At 53.8% G+C, this 23,403-nt stretch overlaps 1 protein-coding gene across 2 annotated transcripts in view; it reads left to right on the top strand.

Annotated features, from left to right (window-relative positions):
* Positions 1-1,594: 1,594 nt before the first annotated feature.
* The window catches only part of DLGAP2 (DLG associated protein 2), a 583,372-nt gene continuing 561,563 nt past the window's right edge, over positions 1,595-23,403 (top strand). For both annotated transcript variants that reach the window (XM_070047249.1, XM_070047250.1), the window contains exon 1: positions 1,595-1,927. In XM_070047249.1, the coding sequence (XP_069903350.1) occupies positions 1,910-1,927 (18 nt within the window). In that variant the 5' untranslated portion in view covers positions 1,595-1,909. The remainder of the gene's footprint in view (positions 1,928-23,403) is intronic.

Raw genomic sequence — 23,403 nt, 5'->3', positions numbered from 1 at the left:
AAATAAAATAAATAAATAAATAAATAAATAAATAAAAACCCTAGCTTACTTGTAACCACTTCTGAGAGCTCCTCCCGGACATCCCAAGCCATGGGACAGCGGCTGCCCCTTCCACATGCACTCTGTGTCTTTCCTCCAGAGAAGTAACTCCATTTGTGTGTAACTTTTCAATTGCCTCCCTCTGGACTGAAAGCTCCACGAGGCCCTTTCACTGTTTTGCTTGCACATTGAGTGTAAGAGGGGCACTCTGTTGTTTCTGCGCTTGCTGTTCCGTGAAAGATTCCATAAATGTCTAAAAAGAGGAAAGGGGACCAACATGGAGAGCAGGGAAGTGGAGAAGAAGCAAATTTCAAAATAAAAAATTGGCCTAAAATCTAGATATTGAATGAAGTGTGGCACACAAAATGTACCAGGTTTTGTCAGTGGAGACAAACTGGACGAGCTGAGGACACTGAGGAGAGCCTGGGTGGAAGTCAGAACTTTTATTCATCTTTGCAGGCCTTCAGCACTGTGTTTTGAAAAAGAACTGCTTGAATTTTACTTGAGGGATGGATTATAGAAAAAAAATCTTACGGAGATTTGTTTTCTTTAAAAATCTTGGAATTTCAGGGAAAGGTCATTTTGTCCCACTCCAAATATTTCTGATTTTCTGCTTCCCTCCCCATTTTGTATCCCGTATTTATTGCTCTGCAAACATCCTCGGTATGATTCACATCTCTTACCGCCTTTAAACTTCAGGGCACATTAAAATTGTGAAGTCCATCACTCCGTGCGAACTGAAACCAAGGTCAGCTCCCCGGTACCCGGGGAGAGACCAACGCGCCCCTGCGCGCCCAGCTAGGGCCGGCGGTTCCTTTTCTGGGGCAGTGGGCTCCGGAGGGTCTGCCCCACGTGGCCGGGTCGCTAACTTTCCCGGGCTGCCGCGGGGCTGTCGCCCTCTCCGGGATCTGCTCTCCTTCCCACTCCGTGGCTCTCACGATGTAGAGCTGCTGACGGCGAACCAGGGGCGGCGGACCCAATCTGAGGCTCTCCCTGCGTCCCACCAGACAGTGCTGTTGGTGGGGGTCTCCCTACCTCGTGCGAGGCAACCGCGACCCGCTCAGGCCGGTCGGCGCGGCAGTGGAGGCGCGGCAGGATGCGCACGCTGGAGCCTTCCCCAGAACGGAGCGCGCCACTCTCCCGGTGTACTGTCGCTGCCATGTGGGTCAGGAGATGTGCGGACCGCTCACCACAGGAGTCCGCGCACGAATGCGCCCGTGACTCTGACCGCGGCCGGCGTGGGCTACCCCTTCCAGGCGTTGAGCGGTGCGTGTCGGCTTCCCGGCGAACTTTCGGCGCCCAGAGCTCCGGCCCGTGCGCGCAGCTGCCAGACCAATGGGTCCCACCCCGGCGCCCCCGTCCCGCTTGTCCCCAGGTGACCCGCAGCTCCGCGCGCAACAGTTGGGGCCGGCCGCCGCGCGGCGGCGGGGGAGGGGGCGGTCCGCGCGCTCCCCGGCCGTGCACGCTGGGCGCCGGCGGGGGGCGGGCTCCGGAGCGGCCGCCGCGTCGCGGCCTGGGCGCTCCCCCGGAGGCGCGCGGGCGCCCGGCCCTTCCCCAGATGGAGCCGCGCGCCGGCCGCCCCCCAGTGCGCCGGTGCCTCCCCGGGCGCCGAGTGCGCAGGCGCCGGCCGTGAGGACCGACAGTGCGCCGGGCTCGAGCGCGGTCGGAGCGCGCGGCGGCAGCAGCGGTAGCAGCGGCGGCGGCTGAGGACAGACGGACGGACGGACCGACGGACGGACAGTGGGCAGGCGCGCGGACCCCCTACCCGCGAGCGTCTGGAGTCGGCGGCAGGGCCCCGTGCGCAGCTCGGCCTGAGCGGTGGTCACCTCGCCATGTCGCGCTGCACCTGCTGAACTAGGAGCGCCTGAGGATGTCCGCCCTGAGGAAGGTGCGAGCCGCCTGGGGCCGGGGGGACCAGGGCGCAGGGACCGGGAGGCCGGGCGGCGAGAGCCGTCGGGCAGAGGAGAGCGCAGCGCGGCGTGACCGATCCACGGGGACCCTGCGCGGGCGGCAGGGTGGGGGGCGGGGGCGGCTGAGGGATGCGTCGCCCGAACCGAGCCAGGGGACCCGGAAGGTGGGGGCAGCGAGGCTGGGCTGCGCGTAGCCGGCCAGGGCCGGGCACGGCAGACCCTCGGCTGCCAGGAGCCGGAGCGGGCGCCCAGCGAGTGTCGCGGAGGTGTGAAATTCCACGCTCGGTCCCGCGGGGTGGGGGCGCCGGCGGGGCTGCTGTGAGGGAGTGGGGGCGGCAGCGGCCAGCGACCTGCAAGCCCCTGCTCGCAGCCCAGGTGGAGACCCACGGGGACCGGGGGTGAACGAGACGGGCCAGGGAGACCGGGAGGGGCCACTTGCGCGGGTTTCCGCTGCCGGCTCGGAAAGGGGGCCGAGGGTGCGCGCCGGGAGGGGGTGGCCGCCGCCCGGTTCTCCAAGTGCGCACGAGGAGCTCGGGGGCTTTTTTAGGGGCGGTTGCTAAGCGAGGCGCTACCCAGCGCAGGGTTTTGTAACTAAGCCTCCCCCGGCAGCGGCTGTTGCTGTTCTCGGCTCCTTCGCGAACGCTTGCGGGAGAAATAACGAGGATGTGATTATTACAGGGGGTGGGGGGCGGCGGGCGCGGGCCAGGTGTGGCTGGGGGCGCGGGGGCGTCTCTCCCACCCTAGCCTTGCCTGGGCCAGGAGGGCTGGACTTGGGATCTGGGTGTGGGCACAGAGAGGAAGAGTTAGAGGCAGTGAGGAGGGGGCCGGGCGGGGCGCCCCGAAAGCGGAGGAGGGTCGCCGGCAGCGCACGCGGGCCGGCCGCACGCGTGGGAACTCCTTGCATGCCCGCGCTTCCTGCTCCTTGCGGGAAGGGCTCCTCTCCTCCTCGGCCACTCGCTGGGCTTGGGATTGGAGACCCTCATCGCCACTGCTTCCTATCCCCTACAGATAAAGCGATCAGTTTGGCCCCTGTGTAGACTGAGTCGCCAGCCCCGCTGCGGGTGGTCTCAGAGCTGGAGACCCAGAGCACAGCCTAGTTTCTGCCCTTCTGGACCGAGGCCGGAGAGGCGAGGTTAAGCGTGGGGCGGAGGACGGGACCGGGGCGGGCGGGGGGGGCGGTTCCGGGGGGGGGGGTTCCCATGGGTCACAGCCTGGGACACAGCAGTGAGCGCTCTGGGGGAGATAGGGACAGCCCCAGGGAGCCCCGGCCTGACCTAGCAGCTCCCGACATGCCCGGGAACACGTTTTGGCCTGAGATTAATGGACATTAAAGCACCATTTTCATTTTACCTCAGATTCTCTGTGAAAGCTAATAGGTAACCAAAGCAAAAGATGGCGAAATGATGAAAAAGGCTGATTTTTGGCAGGTCAAGCCACTCTGGTGTTTTTTTTCAAATGTATTTAACCAAGATTTTCCAGCAGCAAAATTGTCTTGTGCAGGCAGTGGGGTGAATCACAGATGGGCTTCAGTAATAATTGTAGAGTGTGTGCACCGTTTCCTTTTACATAGCATGGCTTTTTCATCACTTGGAAGGGAACAATTTAGAGTATTATGGACTCCACATCTGGCAGCAGGTCTGGGAGAGGAAGCAGGGGCTGATCCTGCCCTCACCCCCCACCTCCCACTTCAGACTCCCACCCAAGAAATGCCAGTCCATTCTTCCAGGTCTCCCAATGCAGCCCCAGACCCTGCCTGCCCCCCCCCCCCAGGGGCCCTCCTCACCCCCATGCTCTTGGCCCAGAAGCCTGGCGGTGTGGAATGACTTACTTTACCATCTACTGCGTGTAAGGTGTAAATTAGTGCACCATGTCATGGAAGTCAAAGGGATGAAGTAATTAAGATGCAAGTTTTCTCACCTTAGAGACTTTTCGTAGAAAAGCATTCTAAGCCCACTTTTCAGAATGTCAAACATTTGTGACTTCTCAAAGAACTTGGCATTTATCACTATTGAAATGGCGTTCTTCAGAGAGAAGTGCACCTATGCATTTCTTTTCCGTGTTTTGTGCTCCTTAGGTTATACTCTGTTTTACATGGGTTGAGAGACTGTTCTTTATTTTTATGGAATTCAGATTGCACTGTCTCTGTTCTCCCCAGTGATGTACATATGTCCTCCTGTGGAGATCAATTGCTTCTTCTGTTTTCATCTGGCTCATTTTGGAAATTGGTAGAAATTCTAAATTAAGTATTAAAAGCAAAAAGAAATGTGCTTTGCTGCATCTAAATCCTTTTGGATTGTGTGTACCCATAATCCAACCAATTTTGAAATGAGAGAGCTCTAATATTTTCAAGTGTTAGAGGATACATCATCTCTGCTTTTAGCACATTATCCCCCATAATGCTAAAATTGAAGAATTGCCATGATTCTTTTCTAACTATGTTCAAGGAAAAACCTCATGACTTCGCAGCTGTCCAAGGAGTCGAATGATGTACGCTTTGATTATAGATTTGAAAAGGAAATTAATTAAATGTATTTCGACCCTTGGAATGGATACACCACGGTCATTCATCGGAGACAATAAAAATAACTATGATTCATCATTTTTGGCCAGATGGGAGTCATATGCAAAGCATTGCCAACATGTTAGTTAAAAAAGAATTATGGGTACCATACAGGAAGTTAGTGGGCAAGACGTTTCTTGCAGTTAAAAATTATTCTCAGGGAATCGTAGAGTTACTTACTAGTTATTTTTCTCCACGGAAGGATTGCTAGCTGATGCCCACTTCATCAGTGAGTTTCGTTGTTTTCTAGGTATCTGTGTGTAGAGAAACTGAGTGTGGCAATCTTGTGAATTCCTGACAAGGACACCCACCATCACAAGACCAGGTGTGGGGTTCTTGGGATGAGACCCTGTCTGAAGTCCTGCATCTGCTCTTGACCACTTTTCCTCCAGGGATAAACTTCAGGGACTGCAGGCACAAAGAGCACACAACAAAGGCAATCAAAGCTCAGATGTAATCCACCACTTGTGTTTTCTTTATGCACTGTCTTCATCTGCCTTTGAAGAAGCTCTCTCTGTGAGCAGCTCATGGTTTCCTCAGATTGTACCTCACTTGGGGCTCCAGGAGAGACAACGGACAGCTCATTCATTCTCCACAGAGGGCCCCAGTTGCTCCTGGGAGAGTACACCTCCCCCTGCCACTGCTCATGGTGTGTCTGCTGTGGAGGTGACAGTGACAGTCACAGCAGACCCCATGTGTCTGCCCTGAAGGTGACAGTGACACAGACCCCCATGTGTCCGCTCTGCAGGTAATGGTGACAGTTACAGAGACCCCCGTGTGTCTGCCCTGAAGGTGACAGTGACAGTAACAGAGACCCCCGTGTGTCTGCCCTGAAGGTGACAGTGACAGGTACAGAGACCCCCGTGTGTCCACTCTGCAGGTGACAGTGACAGAGACCCCCATGTGTCTGCCCTGAAGGTGACAGTGACAGGTACAGAGACCCCCGTGTGTCCACTCTGCAGGTGACAGTGACAGTTACAGAGACCCCTGTATGTCTGCCCTGAAGGTGACAGTGACAGTAACAGAGACCCCCGTGTGTCTGCCCTGAAGGTGACAGTGACAGTTACAGAGACCCCCGTGTGTCTGCCCTGAAGGTGACAGTGACAGTTACAGAGACCTCCGTGTGTCTGCCCTGAAGGCGACAGTGACAGTAACAGAGACCCCCGTGTGTCTGCCCTGAAGGCGACAGTGACAGTAACAGAGACCCCCGTGTGTCTGCCCTGAAGGCGACAGTGACAGTTACAGAGACCCCCGTGTGTCTGCCCTGAAGGCGACAGTGACAGTAACAGAGACCCCCGTGTGTCTGCCCTGAAGGCGACAGTGACAGTAACAGAGACCCCCGTGTGTCTGCCCTGAAGGCGACAGTGACAGTTACAGAGACATCCGTGTGTCTGCCCTGAAGGTGACAGTGACAGTTACAGAGACATCCGTGTGTCTGCCCTGAAGGTGACAGTGACAGTAACAGAGACCCCCGTGTGTCTGCAGGTGACAGTGACAGTAACAGAGACCCCCGTGTGTCTGCTTTGCAAGTGACAGTACCATCACAGAGACCCCCGTATGTCCACTCTGCAGGTGACAGTGACAGTTACAGAGACCCCTGTGTGTCTGCTCTGCAGGTGACAGTGACAGTAACAGAGACCACCATGTGTCTGCAGGTGACAGTGACAGTAACAGAGACCCCGTGTGTCTGCTCTGCAGGTGACAGTGACAGTAACAGAGACCCCTGTGTGTCTGCTTTGCAAGTGACAGTACCATCACAGAGACCCCCATATGTCCATTCTGCAGGTGACAGTGACACTTACAGAGACGCCTGTGTGTTTGCCCAGGAAGACCATGAGGACTCCCTGCCCATGCTCAGACTGAGGCTGCGCTGCCCACGTCCTGGCAGTCACCACGTCCCACAGCCCTTGACAGAGTGGTAGGGTCAGTGAGGAGCAGGACACCTTCCTTGAGACTAGAACTTTATATGTTGAAAGCTTGAGCAAAGCAAGCTTCGGGGGAGAAGATGGAAGAGACACAAGGCTTGGGGTCGTCACAGTCGTCCCACAACCTCTTGCGGGTGGCGTTAGTTAAGGAAAGGCACAACTCGCGACTGCCTGCATGGAGAGAAGGCGCCGTGTGGCTGGGGACACCTGGTCTTCTGGCATCGGAAGCTGGACCAAGTTGTGCCTGCACTGTCCCTGCCCTACGTTTTCCCTTACGGAAGCCGGGAAGCTCTTCCTGGGGCCTGCGTTTTCTGCCCCTGACAAAGCAAACGGGTTCTAGGAAAGCCCACGCAAAAGCTCCCGTTGCAAGGTTTGTTTGTGTCAGATACCATTTTTATCTGGGCTACTTGTGTGCATCCACAGGGAAGGAAAAGAAGATTAAATCAGCCCTTTTCAAAAGGGAATAAGCATGTGGAGTCAGCCCATCTGTAGAAAAATTTTAAAAAGTAACCTTGTGATCCTATCTGTTTATTGTCTTTAAATGAAGTCCCAGACTGTGCATGAAAGAAAAAAAAAAGGAAACAATCCCCTCAGGCCCTCCGAGGAAATGTTTTAAGCCGGGTAACATACACGCATACAAAGTCCGCTGGTGCCTAATGAACATTTGTCCTGCTATTTTTGCACAACGCCGACAAGCAGCTTTTTATGCTGGCAGCATAAGGTGGTGACTAAGAGTGTGGGTTCTGCCGTCACACTGCCTGGGCAGCTGAGGGGCCTTGGGCGATTTTTTTGGCCTCCCTGTATCTCCGTTTCCTCATCGTGAAAAGAGGGACAGATAGAATCTTGATTGACAGGGTTCCTGTGAGGATGCAGTGAGTGATGACTGCAAAGCACTGAGGATGGCGCTGACAGTTGGAGCCTCCTGTGTGGGGACCCTCAAGCACTTCTTATTTAGTCTCCTTTTACTTATCTGTAGGTCTGTTTGCCACTCCTCTTCAAAAAGTTTTTGAGTCACCGTAACCACAGATACACAGGACAGAAATGCTAATAAACTGGAAAATCGGAGCAGACATGTATGGTAGCCAGAGGGTTGGTGTAATTCTCCAGGTGTCACATTCAACTCTGAGCTTCTTGACAGTGAAGCCAACAAAACCGAAAGGTACAAGCCCTCACTCGATCATTTTATCAGGGTGGCCACTGCATGCCCGTTTTCCACTGAAGAAAACCGTTTTCCTGGTGCTTAATCCTGCAAGATGTTCTCACGTGAGGGGATGGATTGTGTGATGTGTCACAGTTGCACAGATACACAGCAATTTTTCATGAATGTGTCTTGTAGTAGACTTTGAAAAAAAACAAAACCCACAGGAGGGTCCAGCTCCACCACGAGCTGGTGGGCTGTGTGTGTGCTGGAGCCGCGTCTCCATGTCTGTACCACAGGCACGTGTGGATTTGTGAGTGCACCCTGTGCACAGGCCAAGATGGCTGAGTGTCTGACCTGCTGGTCTTGGTGTGCGAATGCCCAGCAAACCTGTGCTAGTGTGAGGGCTGTGACTTCCCACGGTGTGTGTTGCAGCATGTGAATGCCCTGCAGGTACAGAAGCACCTTGAACCAATTCAGGCTGACCACTCTGCGACCATCACAGGTTGAAAACGTCCAGAGTTGATGGCACTTAATGCCCCTCACCTACTGAGCACCACAGCTTTGCACAGCCCACCTGAAACATGCCCAGAACACTCCCACAAGCTGTCAGCTGGACAGACTCTCCTAGCATGAGCCTGCAGGGCAGCAGAGTGTTGAATAGTGCATGTAATTCATCCAGTACTGGGCTGGAAGTGAAACCCAGAGTGGTTTTATGGGTGGCCTCTCACACCAGCGCAGAGCCAGGACATGAGGCTGTCTGTGATGTCTCAGCCCACAGCCCCAGTCCTCTCTTCTTTCTCACATCTCACTCTACTGGAAGAGGTACTTGCTCACCCTGCAGAAGCTCACAGACTCTGTCAGTGAGTCTCCCCAGACCCACAGAGCGGCTCGGTGGGTTCTCTGTGCACTGATGGGAAGACAGCCCCTCACCCTCAATGCCCTCCATGTCCCCCAGCCTGCCCCTTTAGAACAGCAGCCTGTGAGGAAGGGGCCTTGCCCCAGTCATCCTGACTGCTGGCTCACGGGACTGCACCCATCCCGATAGTGAATGGGGAGGGGCATCAGACTGCCCAGCATGTCAGGTTGGGCTCTCCAGGCCTGAGCTTGCTTCGCTGTGTGCTCATCATCACCTCCCTTCTCCCACCGGTCCTGCTGCTCTGCGTTGCTCCCTGTCCCCAGACTTGGCTGCACACCCTCAGGACTCCATGGTTTTGCCACGCTTAGTGATTTCTCTTTTCTGTTTTCCCCTCATAATCATTCTTTCAGATCTAGCTGGGGTGCTGCTTCCCCATGGCATGTTTCCCAGGCCCTTGGTGCTGGAAGGAAGTCACCCTCCTCTCCCTTCACCATGCTGCCCGGGCACGAACCCTGCACTTGCTCCTCAGCCACCTCTTGCCCAGGTGCCAGGCTCTGTCCTTGGTGCTGGCAGAAGGTGCGATGCAGGCAATTGGCAGTTGGTCCTCCAAGGTCTGCCAGGGCTTCAGACTGCCCCAGTCCACAGACAACAGCATGAATGAGCAGATCCACAGCCCATAGCTCCTTACCATGTCATGTGCCTTCACCCATTGCTCCTTTGTGGCATGTGTGATTGAGACAGGCAGCCTTATGCACATGTCACTGGGCTGTATACATTTTCTGCTTGTGTTTAATATAAAACCTTGGCATTTTTAAAGATAATTTCCATTCTTATGACATTCTTTGTAATATTTTGACAGATTCTGAACAAATTTCTGAACATCTGTTTTTCTAGCTCTGTTCAAAACTTCATATAGAATTCTATAGATGGCCAGCGCCGCAGCTCACTAGGCTAACCCTCCACCTGCGGTGCCAGCACCCCAGGTTCTAGTCCCTGTGGGGGCGCCGGATTCTGTCCGAGTTGCTCCTCTTCCTGTCCAGCTCTCTGCTGTGGCCTGGGAGTACAGTGGAGGATGGCCCAGTGGCCATTGGGGGGTGAATCAACAGAAAAGGAAGACCTTTCTCTCTCTGTCTCTCTCTCTCACTGTCCACTCTGTCTGTCAAAAAATAAAAAAAGTAAAAAAAAAAGAATCTATAGATAATTCAGAAATCTTCATTAACAGTTTAAAGTTGTAGTTTCAAATACCTGTCATGGGCAGTTTACCACACCAAGTTTCTGGGTATGAAACAGGATGTTCTAGGTTATCACAAAGATAAGCCACACAGCTCTTCAGTTTAGCCTTACTTAGTTCTCTGGTGCTTTCCTCTTTTGAGTGACAGAACTTAGTTAAGCAACCCTTCTTTGCAGTCCAAGAAATTTTACTTCTGGAAAGTTATCCTAAGGAAATAATCATGAAATTACAAGAAGTTAGCAAAATAGATGTCCACACAGCTTTGTTTCATGGAAAATATTGGACAGTAGTAGCAACAGGAGGATACATTTGTTATGATGTAGCCATGTGGCCATGTTATAAAAAAAAAAAAAAACCACCTCCACTAAATGATGGAAGTCACACAAAGAAAGTCTTGCTCTCTGGACTGAAGACAGTGGATGGCAAGGCAGTGTGTGCAGTGTTGTCCCATTCCCTCGTGACTCCTGTGTCTGAGCAGAGAAGGGCCTGCGAGGGCACTCTGCAGGCAGAGTGAGGGGTCCTTTAGGCCCAGCCACATCGGCATCTCGCTCAGAGCCAGGCAGTGGTGAGTGGTGGTCTGCACCGTGCTGCATTGTCGTCCTGCAGCCTCTGGCTGTGGCCCCATCAGCCAGCTGTGCCCTGGGCTGAGGGCCTTGGTGGCAGTTGCTCCCTGTGGCTTCCTTGCAACTCTCTTCCCCTCTCATCTGACCTTCCCTGGAGTGCCCTGTGACCCCTCGCTTCCTTGTGGCCTTCTCATGCACCATATAATTCGTTGTGTTTGCCTGATAATGAGGAGCATTGTCTGAGTCCTCATGCACTCTGCTCAGTGTGTTGCCGGAGTTACTTAATTAATTTCTGCACAGCCTGGGAGGTCGTGCTGCTGTGAGCGGCACATTGTGGATGAGGCCACGTTGCTTGTCTGAGGTCTGGTGGAGCCATGGCCAGTGGGTGGGCTGTGTGGCTGGAAGTCAACCCTGCAGGGTGGAAGTCCTCCGTGAGGACTGGGGTTATGTCCCCTGGGGTCGGTCACTGCTGTATCCCAAGTACCTGGAGCACTGCTGGCCCTGGCACCCATCAGCCCTTGCCTGGAGAGTGAACACGCATCTGTGAATGCTGACTTCCTGAGTGGTTTGTATCAGAAAGCCTTTGATCTTGCCTAACGTAAAGTCCTACACAAAACAACTCCAGTCCTGGTCTATCCTGCAGTAAGGGTGCCATAAGAAAGTCCCCGGGGGCTGGCTTCCCACCCCTTGGGACCTCTCTTGATATACCCTGCTCCTGGCTGTGATGTCAGCCAGGGACAGGGCGGCAGGCTTCAGCAGGAGAGACCCCTGTTCCTCTTTTCGTGAGGCACATGGATGGCCCTAACATTCACAGCAGGGGCCTCCCCTAATGTGGCGGTTCTAGCCCTCAGCACACTGTGGCTCCGCCGTGGCCATTAGTGAGACCTCATGGTCAGCTAACGTGAGAGGGGAGAGCTTGGAGGAGGGTGTTGGGGGTTTGCTGGCAATCACTTAGTCTCTGCCACCTGCCGCCATCACCAGCAAGGGGGTGGCCCAGGGAGAGGAGAAGCCAGGTGTGGTCTCAGCTGACAGGCTCTCTCTGGGTTCCCGTTTTGTATTCGCAGGGAATGGACTTGTCAGGCATTGTCCAGTCCACTCCATCTCACAGCTCCTCAGGGTAGACCAGCTCCCGGCAGGAGTCCGGGGCCTGTCATCCTGGGTCTGGACGACCCTGACCTGCCCTCCAAGCTGAGTGGCCCCAGGTACCTCAGAGGCCGTGCAGAGGAGATGAGAACTGGGGCTCTCTTGAGCTTGGGAGGGGAACAGCTGCTTGGGAACCAGCATTGATTACTGCTGTTCTGAATGTCAGTTATGTGTGGCACATGACACTGGTATAATTTAATAAACTCATGAAGGACTTCTTGGGTGTTCATCCAGTATTAAGATTACCAGATATTGTCACACGCCACACACTCGTGGCTTATCAGCTCCTTCCACACTTCTTATGAGACTGCTGTCACTGGCTGTGGCACTGTGCTTCTCTGTCCCCAAGTCCCAAGACCAAACACGAGCTAGTGTGGGCGAGGTGGGACACGTTACCAGTGCCTGGAGTGGAGGGGAAGCTGAAGAAACAGGTGTCAGCAGGTGTGAGCTGCAGCACTCCACAGCAGGGTGGATCTGCCTTGGCTCTAACCACGGCTCCCTCTGCCTCGCAGCTTCCAAGAGTGAGCTTCCCGGAGCTGTGTGGCTCAGCCACATGGTCCCATGGTCCCGTGGGCTGGAGGAGAGCAGGGCCCCTGCTGGAGGGAAGGGAGTGGGCCACGTGGGATGTCGGCCGGGCAGCCACTCCCACTCGCTCCTGAGCCCTGCAAAGAACCTCACCCTCCCAGTCTTCTCCCAGCAAAGCTCTAGAGGCCAAGATGTGCATACCTTCTCATAGCACATTTTAGAATGTTTTTTAAAGAGAATACTTACACGTATTGGGTAACATCTAAATGCATGGTGTTGTAAATACTTCTCAAAGTATTAATTATCCACAGTGCTTGCAGCTCATTCTTTTGGTTCTGCCTGCCAGCATTTTTTTGGTTTCTTTAACATTCTTCCTCCATTCTAGGTGTGAGATATTCTTGAAAAGTGCTCAGCATTATCCCAGTGAATAAGAATAGGCAGAACTCAGAGGTCAGTATTTTATTGTAAACTCTGGCAACGTATTTCCTTCGCTACCAGATGTCTCCTCCCTATTAACTTCTGTTACATTTGTTAGGTCTTTTGAGGCTGGAGTTCCCTCTTAAGGTGAGCTTTGTTCTACCCCATGTCCTGTGAAATTGTAAACTCTTTGGGCTACTTTGTACATTTTCTTTTCTTTTTCTGGTCATAAATATATAATCTGCTAAATCTTTTGAAATTACAGAGAATCATGAATTAATATGTTGATATTCACCAATAATACTGTGACCGCTAAGTAACTGTAGGTACCTTTTCTTAGATTTAAAATCAAAATGTGCTGCTCTGTGTTTTCCACATTGTATTCTTTTCTAAGGATTTGTCCGTGTGTTCAAAATATGAGATTATCTGATAATTTGGTTGTAGTTACATAATAATCCAACATGCAATAGGATTCAATCATTCCTCTTTTACTCAATATTAAAGTTACTTGCAAAGTCTTGGGGCTGTTTTTCTATGGTCAGTATCTTTTTTGATGTTTTTGAACGTTAAGATTATCTTTCTGGGGCCCCAGTAAATTGCTCTACACCAGGAGGTGAGACAAGATGGAAGCACAGTCTCACCCCGTTCTGGAGGCTGCAGGTCTGGAGTCAGGGTCTGAGCCCTGCGGGAGGAGCCTCTGGCCTCTGCTGCCTCTGGTACTCCATGGCTTAAGGCTGTATCCCTCCTACCTCTGTGTCAGTCTTTGAGCAGCTGTCTCTGCCGTGTGTGTATTTTCCTTGTCTGTCTGTCTGTCTGTCTGAAATCTCTGTTGGGCCTCTGTGAGGTCAGACTCTCCGGTATCAGTGACTGCCTTGTCTGGAGACCCTTGTCCACATAGGACACAGTCACAGGCTCCAGGGGTTGCAAGTGTCCTTTGTGGGGCCTTCTTGGGGTTCCACAGAGGGTGTGGATGTCCTTGGGAAGCTGGACAGTGCATCTGCACTGCCTGGCAGACCTGCTGCAGATGTGAGAGCCCCAACTGTTGCACTCTTGCCAATGCCAGGAAAAAGCTAAAACAAGTATGGGCTGATCGTGGCACAGGAAGGGACTTTGGAAGTGTCAAAGTAACAACAAGAACAATAAAAACCAACCAAGAATCCACAAGGGAGTGGGTTGACAGAGCTAAGGAAAGTCTCAGAAAGGTCTCGGGGCCTTGGCAAGCAGAGCTGCCCCAGGGCAGCTGGGCTCGGGCATACGTGTTCTCAGCTTTAGGGGGATCCGTGCCTCTCATGTGTAACTTTTTCATGACAGCGTAAAACAGATGATGTATATTTCATAGAAAATCTATGAAAGAGTCAGTATTTTGGTCAGTGAGCATTTGGGGTATGGCTAGAATCACTAATGAATGATAACAAAAATGCAAATTAAAACGTTGCTATTAAACTACCAAATGGGTTCTTTAACAATAAACGATGACACAGCCGCTGAAGGTGGATGTCCAGGTGTCTGGAGTGCGAGTCCTTTGTTTACACATCCGTGTCTTCCTGGCAGCACTGCCCCCACGTGTGCACCTGCCAGGTGCCAGTGCCTGCTGGGGCCTGGGTTTCTCACCATCAGAGAACACTGTGTTCTGTCTCTGTGATGCAACGGAGACTTCCTACTTTTAAAGCCTTAATGGGATAGCATTTTTAAGAAAGAATTTAAGCTTGCTAAATTTAGTTTCTGAAAAATGTCCAGTCTGAAAATAGATCTATTCTGAAATATCTGTCCCTGGGCCCAGCCGTTTTCATTTGGGAAGGTGAAGTGGCCGAGTGACCAGAGGCTGGAAGTCTCTTCATCAGCATACAGGTGTCAGTAGCAGCGCTGGTTCCCCTCTCCCGCTGGGACTTCTTGTTTTCCTGTTGCCCTGGGGACTTCTCTGATGACAGTCCACAAGGGCCCCTCTGCCCTCCAACTCTTCCGTCCCGTGAGAAGCTGAGTGGTAAGGTTGAAACAGGGGAGCCTTTCCAAGTTCCCAGTGCTTTTCCTCGTCTTTATAGTGGGTTTGAATTCCTGTCTCATCGGATATTCTTTTCAAGCTTATTACCTTCTCTTACAGGAATCATCATTTTCTGTTGCCTTAGAGTAGAGTTGGCCTCTAGGTGTCTGTGCACGTTGCTGAGGACGATCCCAGGCACTTGCTCATGGTTTTCATCTTGCCTGTTGCTTGGAGGTGGTGCTATGTGGGCACACTTTGTCTCCTCCCCTGAACCTCTACTCTGAGACCCATCCTCTGGTTGCCTTGCTATAAGGCAGAGAGGCAGAGCAGAGACCCCGCTTGTCTAGCCTCAGTGGGAGCTGGGAGCTGTGTGCCCCTTGGCTCCACATTCATCCCTTGTGTTGCTTCAGAGTGTACGGGTTAAGGCTAGGCCCTGTGCCAGGGCTAAGAGGGCAGATCAGATGTGGGCCCTGCCCTGTGGGCTAAATCAGGTGAGATGCACAAGTGTTCGTCTCAGTGGCCCATACCCAGTAATGAGGTGGGCACGAGAGCTGGGCCCTGGTGCTTCCTTGGGGGCAGGACCTGGGGTCATCTTTGTGTCACCTGCACAAAGTGCACTGCAGGTGGTGTAGGAGCTCACAGGGGTCCTGTTCTGGCTTTCTGCTCCGGACTCGCTTGCTTAAGGCTCCCCAAGGCTGTACAGAGCGAGAACCAGGAAAAAGCTGATTTTTCTTGGAACTTGGGAGGGGAAATGGCTGTTTGGTCACCCGCATGTATTACTGCAATTCTGGACTTATCAATTGCCTGTGGTATGTAATACCTGTGTAATTTAATAAAATCTTGAATGACTTTGTGTGTTTGTGCAATGGTGATATTACAAGGATGTTATAAGGCAAGGCGGGAAGTCATTGCCACACACTGGTGACTTTATCAGTCACTTCACTGTGTCACTGGACTTTCCCTGAAACCATGGCCAGGGCGGTTTGGATTCAGCTTTGAAATTTACAAATGGGGAAGTGCACACTCTTGAAGCCCCAGCTGAGCCCTTGGGAGGTGCTCCACCTGCAGCTGGCCAGGCACGCACAAGTGGGCCTCACTGCTGGTTGCTTGAGGCTAAGCCGGGGAGGCCCAGAGCTGTCTGGATTTCTTAAAGAACCTGCACCTCTGGTTTCTCGGGGCAGCCTCCTTGCACATCTTCTGTTCATCAGTGCGTTTGAGTACTCTCACACTTACTCTATCTCCCACTTACTGTCTTCAGAATTATGATGGCAAAACTGTGGTGACCATACCATTGTCCCCCCCACTCCTTAATAGTATAGATTATCAGCAAAGAGACTGTCTTTTGTTTTCTATACCAGAAATGGTTTTGAGGCCTAGCAGTGTGTGTGTCCACTGCCCTGCTCTGCTGTGGTGGGCATGAAGTACCAAAGCATACAACAGTGGGAACTTCTATTCCAATACAAGCTTTTGAGTTTTTTTTAAAGATTTTATTTATTTATTTGAGAGGCACAGTTACAGAGAGAGGAAGAGTCAAAGAGAGAGGTCTTCCATCTGCTGGATTACTCCCTAAAGGGTGGCAATGACCGGAGCTGCACTGATCTAAAGCCAGGAGCCAGGAACCTCTTCTGGGTCTGCCACATGGGTGTGGGGACCCAAGCACTTGGGCCATCTTCCACTGCTTTCCCAGGCCATAACACAGAGCTGGATTGGAAGAGGAGCAGCCAGGACAGGAACTGGTGCCATATGGGATGCGAGTACCGCAGGTGGAGGCTTAGGTTACCATGTCCCAGCATTGGTCCCAAGAGACTGTCCTTTAACTTGGCATGTTTCAGTCTAGAATTACAGTCTCTCCTTTGCAAACATAAAAACAGAGGCAAGGGAAGGACCTCAGGGTGTAACAGTGTGGCTGAGGACCCTGATCCTTATCAGGGGAAAGAACATAGGATTTAAGAGGAATAACTACAGTACTTTAAGGAGTCACTACAGTGTTTGTGAGGAATCCCTACAGTGTGAGAAGACCTACAGCATGAGGAATCCCTACAACATGAGGAATCCTACAGACTGAGGAATCCCTACAGTGTGAGAAGACCTACAGCATGAGGAATCCTATAGACTGAGGAATCCCTACAGTGTTTGTGAGGAACGCCTACAGTGTGAAGAACCCCTACAGCATGAGGAACCCCTACAGCATGAGGAACCCCTACAGCATGAGGAATCCCTACAGTGTTTGTGAGGAACCCCTACAGCATGAGGAATCCCTACAGTGTTTGTGAGGAATCCCTACAGCGTGTGGAACCACTACAGAATGAGGAATCCCTATAGTGTGAGGAACCCTTACAGCATGAGGAGCTCTTGCAGCACAAGGATTCCTACAAAATGACAAATTCCTACAGCATGAGGAACCCCTACAGCATGGGGAATCCCTACAGCGTGAGCAATCCCTACAGCGTGAGGAACCCCTACAGTGTGAGGAAACACTGCAGTGTTAGGAATCCCTACAGTGTTTGTGAGGAATCCCTACAGTGTGAGCAATCCCTACAGCGTGAGCAATCCCTACAGCGTGAGCAATCCCTACAGCGTGAGGAACCCCTACAGCATGGGGAATCCCTACAGCGTGAGGAACCCCTACAGCATGGGGAATCCCTACAGCGTGAGCAATCCCTACAGCATGGGGAATCCCTACAGCATGGGGAATCCCTACAGTGTGAGGAACTCCTACAGTGTGAGGAATCCATACAGCATGAGGAATCCCTGCAGCCTGAGGAACCCCTACAGTGTGAGAAACCCCTACAGCGTGAGGAACCCCTACAGGGTATTTCACAAATGTGCAAACAAAGCGGAGCACACACTCCATTCTCCTGCAGGGGAGGGGTGGCACCTGCTGGATTGTGTGGCCTGTGTGCCTTGAGATGGGTGTTTGTGGCCACAGTGGGGGTGCTGGTGTGCCATGTCCATGTTGTGAGTGGGTGAGGGTCCTGGAATAAGGAAACATTCGGTGTGGACTTCTGTGTGTTCTGTCTGTCCCATCCCCATGCTGTTGTCTGCACCAACAGGTGGTGTGGTTGTTTGCAGAGTTGTACCCTCTGCCCCTCAGAAGGAGCAGTTACCACAAGTGTCCAGAGCCCCAGAGGAGGGAAAGAGAGGGTGGCCGCGGTGTGTGTTCAGTCCAGTCGCTCAGCCCTCGTCCTGGTTTGTGGTCTGGATGACCTCTGCTGGAATTCTGGGAGTCTGCTGGTAGCATGGCCCTGTGAATGGTGCTCTTTGGTGCATGTCTGGGGGACACAAGAGAGGACCTTAGCTTAATGTTTACTGCAGACACATTATTCGTTCACCGGATGCGTTTGTTTATGACTTCCCAGTTTGCTCAGCACGGGGTATACTTTAGTAAGAAAGACTAAAGATTGATGAAAGTCTGTGAAGGGAGATGAGTTTACCGTTAAACTGGTCAGATGTTTTTCTCCTGAGCTGTGAAGGAAGAGTTCTGGTTACAGGATGGATTGTGGGGCCAGGGAGCAGGAGGGGAGCAGAGAGGAGAGACTTGGAGAAGGCGGGAACCAAGGGCAGGTGGAGGGGAGAGCAAACATCCACCAGGCCCAGGAGGAAGGAGGGAAGCAGATGAGCCGAGGCCCCAGGCATTGCCTCTTGGTGGAAGTCACAAGACAGCTGGTGTGGCGGAGCCGTCTGCAATGCCTCTGTGTGGCCTGGAACCCTGGGAAAGCACAACGACTCACAGTGCTGATTCTTCAGGAGCACAAATGCTGGAAAATTGTGGTTCCACGGTTCCATGATGGCAGTGACACCCCAGGGCTCTGCCGAGCCCACATCGCAAACCACAGTGGGAGCCAGGGTGGAGGGTGAGGAGTGGTGATGGTGTCTACTGCAGGGTGACCCACAGGTGCTCAACCCCTGCTTCCTGGACACTAGGGAGCTTCCTAGTGCTGCACTCGTCATCTGGGGCCAGGCTGGGGAAGGCCTTTCACTCATGCTGATGACTTCACCTCGCAGGCTGATCTCATAAGAAGCCATTGACTTGTGGCTGGAACATCATGAAGGCGACTGTGTAAAGAATGCATGCCCAGGGACACCACAGGTCCACGCGGTGATGCGGGGGTGAGAGGTGGGATGACGGAGATGGACTTGAGGCCCTTTGGACATGGCCAGGCGTGGTCGCACACATCAGGGAGGAGCAGGGCAGGAAAGGGGCACTGAGGCCTCAGGGTTGAGCCGTGGGTAGAGGGTGCAGGTGCGGGTCATCCTCTGCTCCTTGGGAATGTTCTCAAATCGGTGTTTAGTAAGTGTGGATGGAGTCTTAACGTATCTGAGAAGATTGAAGGCACAACAAGAAACTGATGAACTTCAACATGCCAAAGCAGGTCTTGCTGATTGGCGTGAGTACTGGGTTTGCTTTCCTTCTCCTTGGTTTTGTTTCTATATCCAGTTTAGCCGGACTTCTGATCCAGGATCCCAGAGCAGAGGCCAGTCGAGTCAAAAGGGACTCAGGCTGAAGTACCGGCCAGCCCAATCTCACGCTTTGCAGATGGGGAAACCAAGAGTCCTGCTTGCCAAGAGCCCACTTGTCCTCCCCTGGATGCTGTGCCCTGGCCACGCCCTCCCCACACTGCACTGGAATTAGGAGAACATTCTTTTAGCAGATCTCCCGCCTCCAGTCTCTCTCGGCTTGAAACCATCCTACACACAGCTGCTGGGATAATCTTTCTGAAGCCGTTTTTATCATGTCTTCTCTGCTTGCTGTTTTCCGTTGCCTTTTGTCAAATCCAGATTTCTCCTTTCTGGCTCTCAAGACTTTCTATAAAATACCCTGTTTTCTGGGATCCCATTATGAGCCTTTATGGGACGTTTGCCCCAGAGAGCTGCTTGGTGTAGCCCTGACCATACTTTACTCTGTCCTGCCACTGGGCCTTTGCACATGCCATTGCCACCTGGAATATTCTTTATCAGCCTGCATCCTGTGTTGCTGCTCTCCCCACTCCTCTGCAGCATGGAGACTCCTTCCTGAAGTTGCTGTTAGAAACCGTTCCCTTCCTCAGCAGTGACCCTTTTGGCATCTAATTATTCAGCTTATATAAATATCTGTCAGCCTCATGCAGCAGGCATGTCCTCGTGTGGAGCTGACCTGCGTTCATGAAGCATGCTGGCAAGCACACTGCCGTGAGACGACGTGAGAAGTCGTTGCCCTCGTGTGTTGGCAGTGGTGCAGTGGCGTGGATTCGCTTTATCTTGCCTGCGTCTTAGGGGCTGCTGCTGTGTCCCTCAGTCACACCTACACCTCATTGACGACAGGATGCCAGCAGATCCCTGGGAGGCCCCCCCCCCCCCCGCTTTCCTTGGGTTCCACCAGTTCCCCACCGGTGCCGTTGCTGGTCGTGGCCGTCCAGAAATGGTGCCGACCCGCTACTCAGCGGTGCCAGGGCTGAGCGGGTCAGAAGCGTGCAGCACTGTCTCCAGCCTCACACGTCTCTGATTTAGACACCGTGTGTCTTTGATCTTCCTATTTTGGATCCGTGTTCCTGGCAGGGATTAGACATGTTGGAGTTGTTCAGAAGCAGTATCCAGTTCATCGCTCGCCATCAGCCTCTGAGTAATGAGAGACTGGATCCGCTGGTGGTGTGTCTGGAGGGGTGTCAGTGCATGTGTGCCTGCTGCTCCCGGCTCCACCCTCCCTTCACTTCTCAGACATCAGCGTGTGGGGCAGCGGCAGGGTGTGGGGCCCAGCCCTGGTGCTCTGCTTCCTAGTGCTGTGGGCTTCGCTGTGCTGCTTGGCGTCTCTGAGCCTCAGTCCTTCCATCTGTGGAGTGGAAATGGTGATCACTGCAGCACCTCACCCTCATGGCTGCTGTGACAGCCAACACAATGTTGAAGCTACTGCAGCCAAGGGAGGTTGTGTCAGCTGAGCTGAGGCCACGGGACGGGGAGGACAGGATGGGCGTTTCTCGACCAGCACCTGTGTTGTTCCTCAGTACACAGTGTCTGTGGCCTTGTGTGCATGCTCTAGTGAACTTGCTGGGAGGTGTGTGCACATCTAGGTTTCAGTGAAGAGGGTTTCACTCACTTCCCACTGGTTCTTGTCGGCACCAGCAATTGCTGCTAGAGGTCCTTCCGCGTGCATTGGACCTGGGATACTTCTGTGGCTGATTCCTACAGCGACGGCTGATCTGTCCTCAGATGCATGTCAAGTGTCACTGCATGGGCTCTCCTGGACACCCCCTTCCACAGGCACTGGGCACCCTTCCTATGGGTTCTCCTGGGCACCCCTCCCATGGGCACCCCCTCCCATGGGCACTGGGCACTCCCTCCCATGGGCTCTCCTGGGCACCCCCTCCCACGTGCTCTCCTGGGCACCCCCTCCCACAGGCTCTCCTGAGCATCCCCTCCCATGGGCACTGGGTGCCCCCTCCCATGGGCTCTCCTGGGCGCCCCTTCTCACGGGCACTGGGAACCCCCTCCCATGGGCACTGGGCCCCCCCTCCCACAGGCTCTCCTGGGCACCCCCTCTCACAGGCACTGGGAACCCCCTCCCATGGGCACTGGGCACCCCCTCCCACGGGCTCTCCTGGGTGTCCCCTCCCACGGGCTCTCCTGGGCGCTCTCTCCCATGGGCACTGGGTGCCCCCTCCCATGGGCACTGGGCCCCCCCTCCCACAGGCTCTCCTGGGTGCCCCCTCTCACAGGCACTGGGAACCCCCTCCCATGGGCACTGGGCACCCCCTCCCACGGGCTCTCCTGGGTGTCCCCTCCCACGGGCTCTCCTGGGCGCTCTCTCCCACGGGCACTGGGTGCCCCCTCCCATGGGCACTGGGCACCCCCTCCCACGGGCTCTCCTGGGCGCCCCCTCCCATGGGCTCTCCTGGGCGCCCCCTCTCACAGGCACTGGGCACTCCCTCCCACGGGCTCTCCTGGGCGCCCCCTCTCACGGGTGCTCATGGACATTTCCGGAAGCATGTGGTTTCTTAGTGCTCTCAGCTGTTTGACCCCGGTGGCTTTGCCTTGAGGCAGACCTTCCAGGTGTGCCCAGGTGCCCGCAGGTGTGTGCAGGATGACCACCCCATCCACACGCAGGGCGACGGTGACCAGGTCAGAGACAGCTTTCCGTCCTCTCACTTGCCTGTCGATTTGCTGTCCGTGTGTCCATTGTGGTTGCCTCCCTTTCCCAGGTGCATCCTTGATGAGCCCTGACCACCAGGTCTGTCTCGCGGCCACCTGTTTGGTCAGGTGTGAGGTGTGCACCCTTCTCTGACAGCCTCTGGATTAGAGCCTCAGCAGGTGCCCCGGCCCCGTCTCAGAGCTGAGAGTCGCTCGGCTGCTCTAGCTGATGGTTTCACTGGCTGCTGCTTTCCAGGTGGAGGCTGTTTCACAGCCGTCACATTGCTGATGGCCGACTTTGGTGTGTGTCCTCTTCTTCCTGCCCCCTTTTCCCAAGGCCTCTTCCCCTAAGGGGCCCACGCCAGCCTCCTGCTGGGCTCTGCCTTCCCAGGTCTAAGTGGATGCAGCTATTAGACGACTTCTGCAGGCGTTTTCAGTTTTAAACACACATTTCCCATCTTCCGTGTTTCTCTGAGCTCAGCTGTTGAGCAGAATTGTCATTGCTTGTTTACTTTTCGTGTGACGAGTTATTTTCAAAGTTCACTGCAAATGCCATACCCTATAGTGAGCTCGGACAATGCCACGTGGATGGCCTCTCCGTCTCCGACAGCCTGGTCAGCAGCAGCACTGCCAGTGTGGTTCACAGGTGAGGACGCAGGGACAGCCAGGGCTCGCAGCTGGTCAGGGACTGTCACTGGGGGTCCCCTGCATTGTGAGCCGCTTTCTTGTTTCCTTCCATGGATACTCAAAGGTGATAGACTTGTACTTTGCGCATAAACTTTGAGACAATGTCAGACTCCTTTTTTTCCCAGGAAAGGCAAAGCTTAATGACAGCTTCCCTTTTCTGCTTTGCAGGTTTGTTTTATGTGAAAAATGAAAGACCATTATATACACAGACACCTTAAATGGAAGCAGCATTTGCATAGAGTTAAAACAAATAGTGCAGAAAGAATTAAAAGTGCAGTGTCTTGTTCTGCCTTCAGCACCGCTAGGTGGTGGGCCCCCAGGAGAGCAATTGCAAGTCACTCTGTCAAAGACCTACTCCTCTGGAGCAGTTCAGGTTCACAGAACCTTGGGTGCACAGAAAGTGCTGCTCCCACCCAGGCACACGCACAGCCTCCCCCGTTGGCGCCCCTCCAGGCCGCACGTGTGTCACCAGCCGGGATCCCTGCTGGTGTGTCCTGGCTGCCCCAGGCACACCTCCCATGGGCCTCCATCCTGCTGCGAGCCCCCGCCCCTGTCTCCCGGTCAGTCTACTCTGTGCGCTCTGGACTGAGTACCCCTTCTCTCCCCGGAACAGAACCATTGCTGGCTGCTTCCTTCGCTGGCTCCTTCACTATAAGTGACGAATCCACCCTGGCTTCTTGTGCCCCCAACAGCCCGCTCTGCAGTACAGAGGCAAGGGCACTTCAAGGCCCCTGAGCCCTTGTCCTCCTGCTGACTGAGCCTGGCTAGCCTGCAGATGCTGACGCCCAGGGCACGGCTGAGCAGACTCTGCTCCCTGGAGTTCCCAGTGGCTTTTCCTCCCCTTGTGTGTCCTTCCTGCCAGGTGAGGTTGTCCCGCGGCCCTGCTGTGACCACCCGTCCTACCTCCCAGGCTGCCAGTCTGGGCTGCTTTTCTCAGAACCCTGCTCTGACGTTCAGAACTGGCCGCCCCAGAGCCCTGGACGGTGGCCGGGTCCTCTCTGTGTCTATCCTGCGAGACTTGCTGTTTCTTAAGTTGCTTACTTTCTCCCGTCTTGATTTGCACCCTCGTTCCCTGGATGCACCTCTTCGAACAATTTCCTAAGAACATATGAGTGCAAGGCTGAGTTGCTGATCTTGCCTGTCTGAAGTTCTATGCTCACGTGTTTGCGGGTTTGGCCGGGTCTAGAATTCTAAGACGGAAGCACTTCTGGAGGACGGGCCTTTGTTTCACTCAGTGCTGCTGCTGGGAAGCCTGCTTGCTTTTTTTTTTGGCTTTTAGTTTTTTTTTTTTTTAAGATTTATTTATTTATTTATTTATTTGAAAGTC

This window comes from Oryctolagus cuniculus, chromosome 8 (assembly GCF_964237555.1).
Source record: "Oryctolagus cuniculus chromosome 8, mOryCun1.1, whole genome shotgun sequence".
Lineage (NCBI taxonomy): Eukaryota > Metazoa > Chordata > Mammalia > Lagomorpha > Leporidae > Oryctolagus > Oryctolagus cuniculus.
The sequence above is the reverse complement of the archived record's forward strand: the minus strand, read 5'-3'. Positions and strand labels throughout refer to the sequence as shown.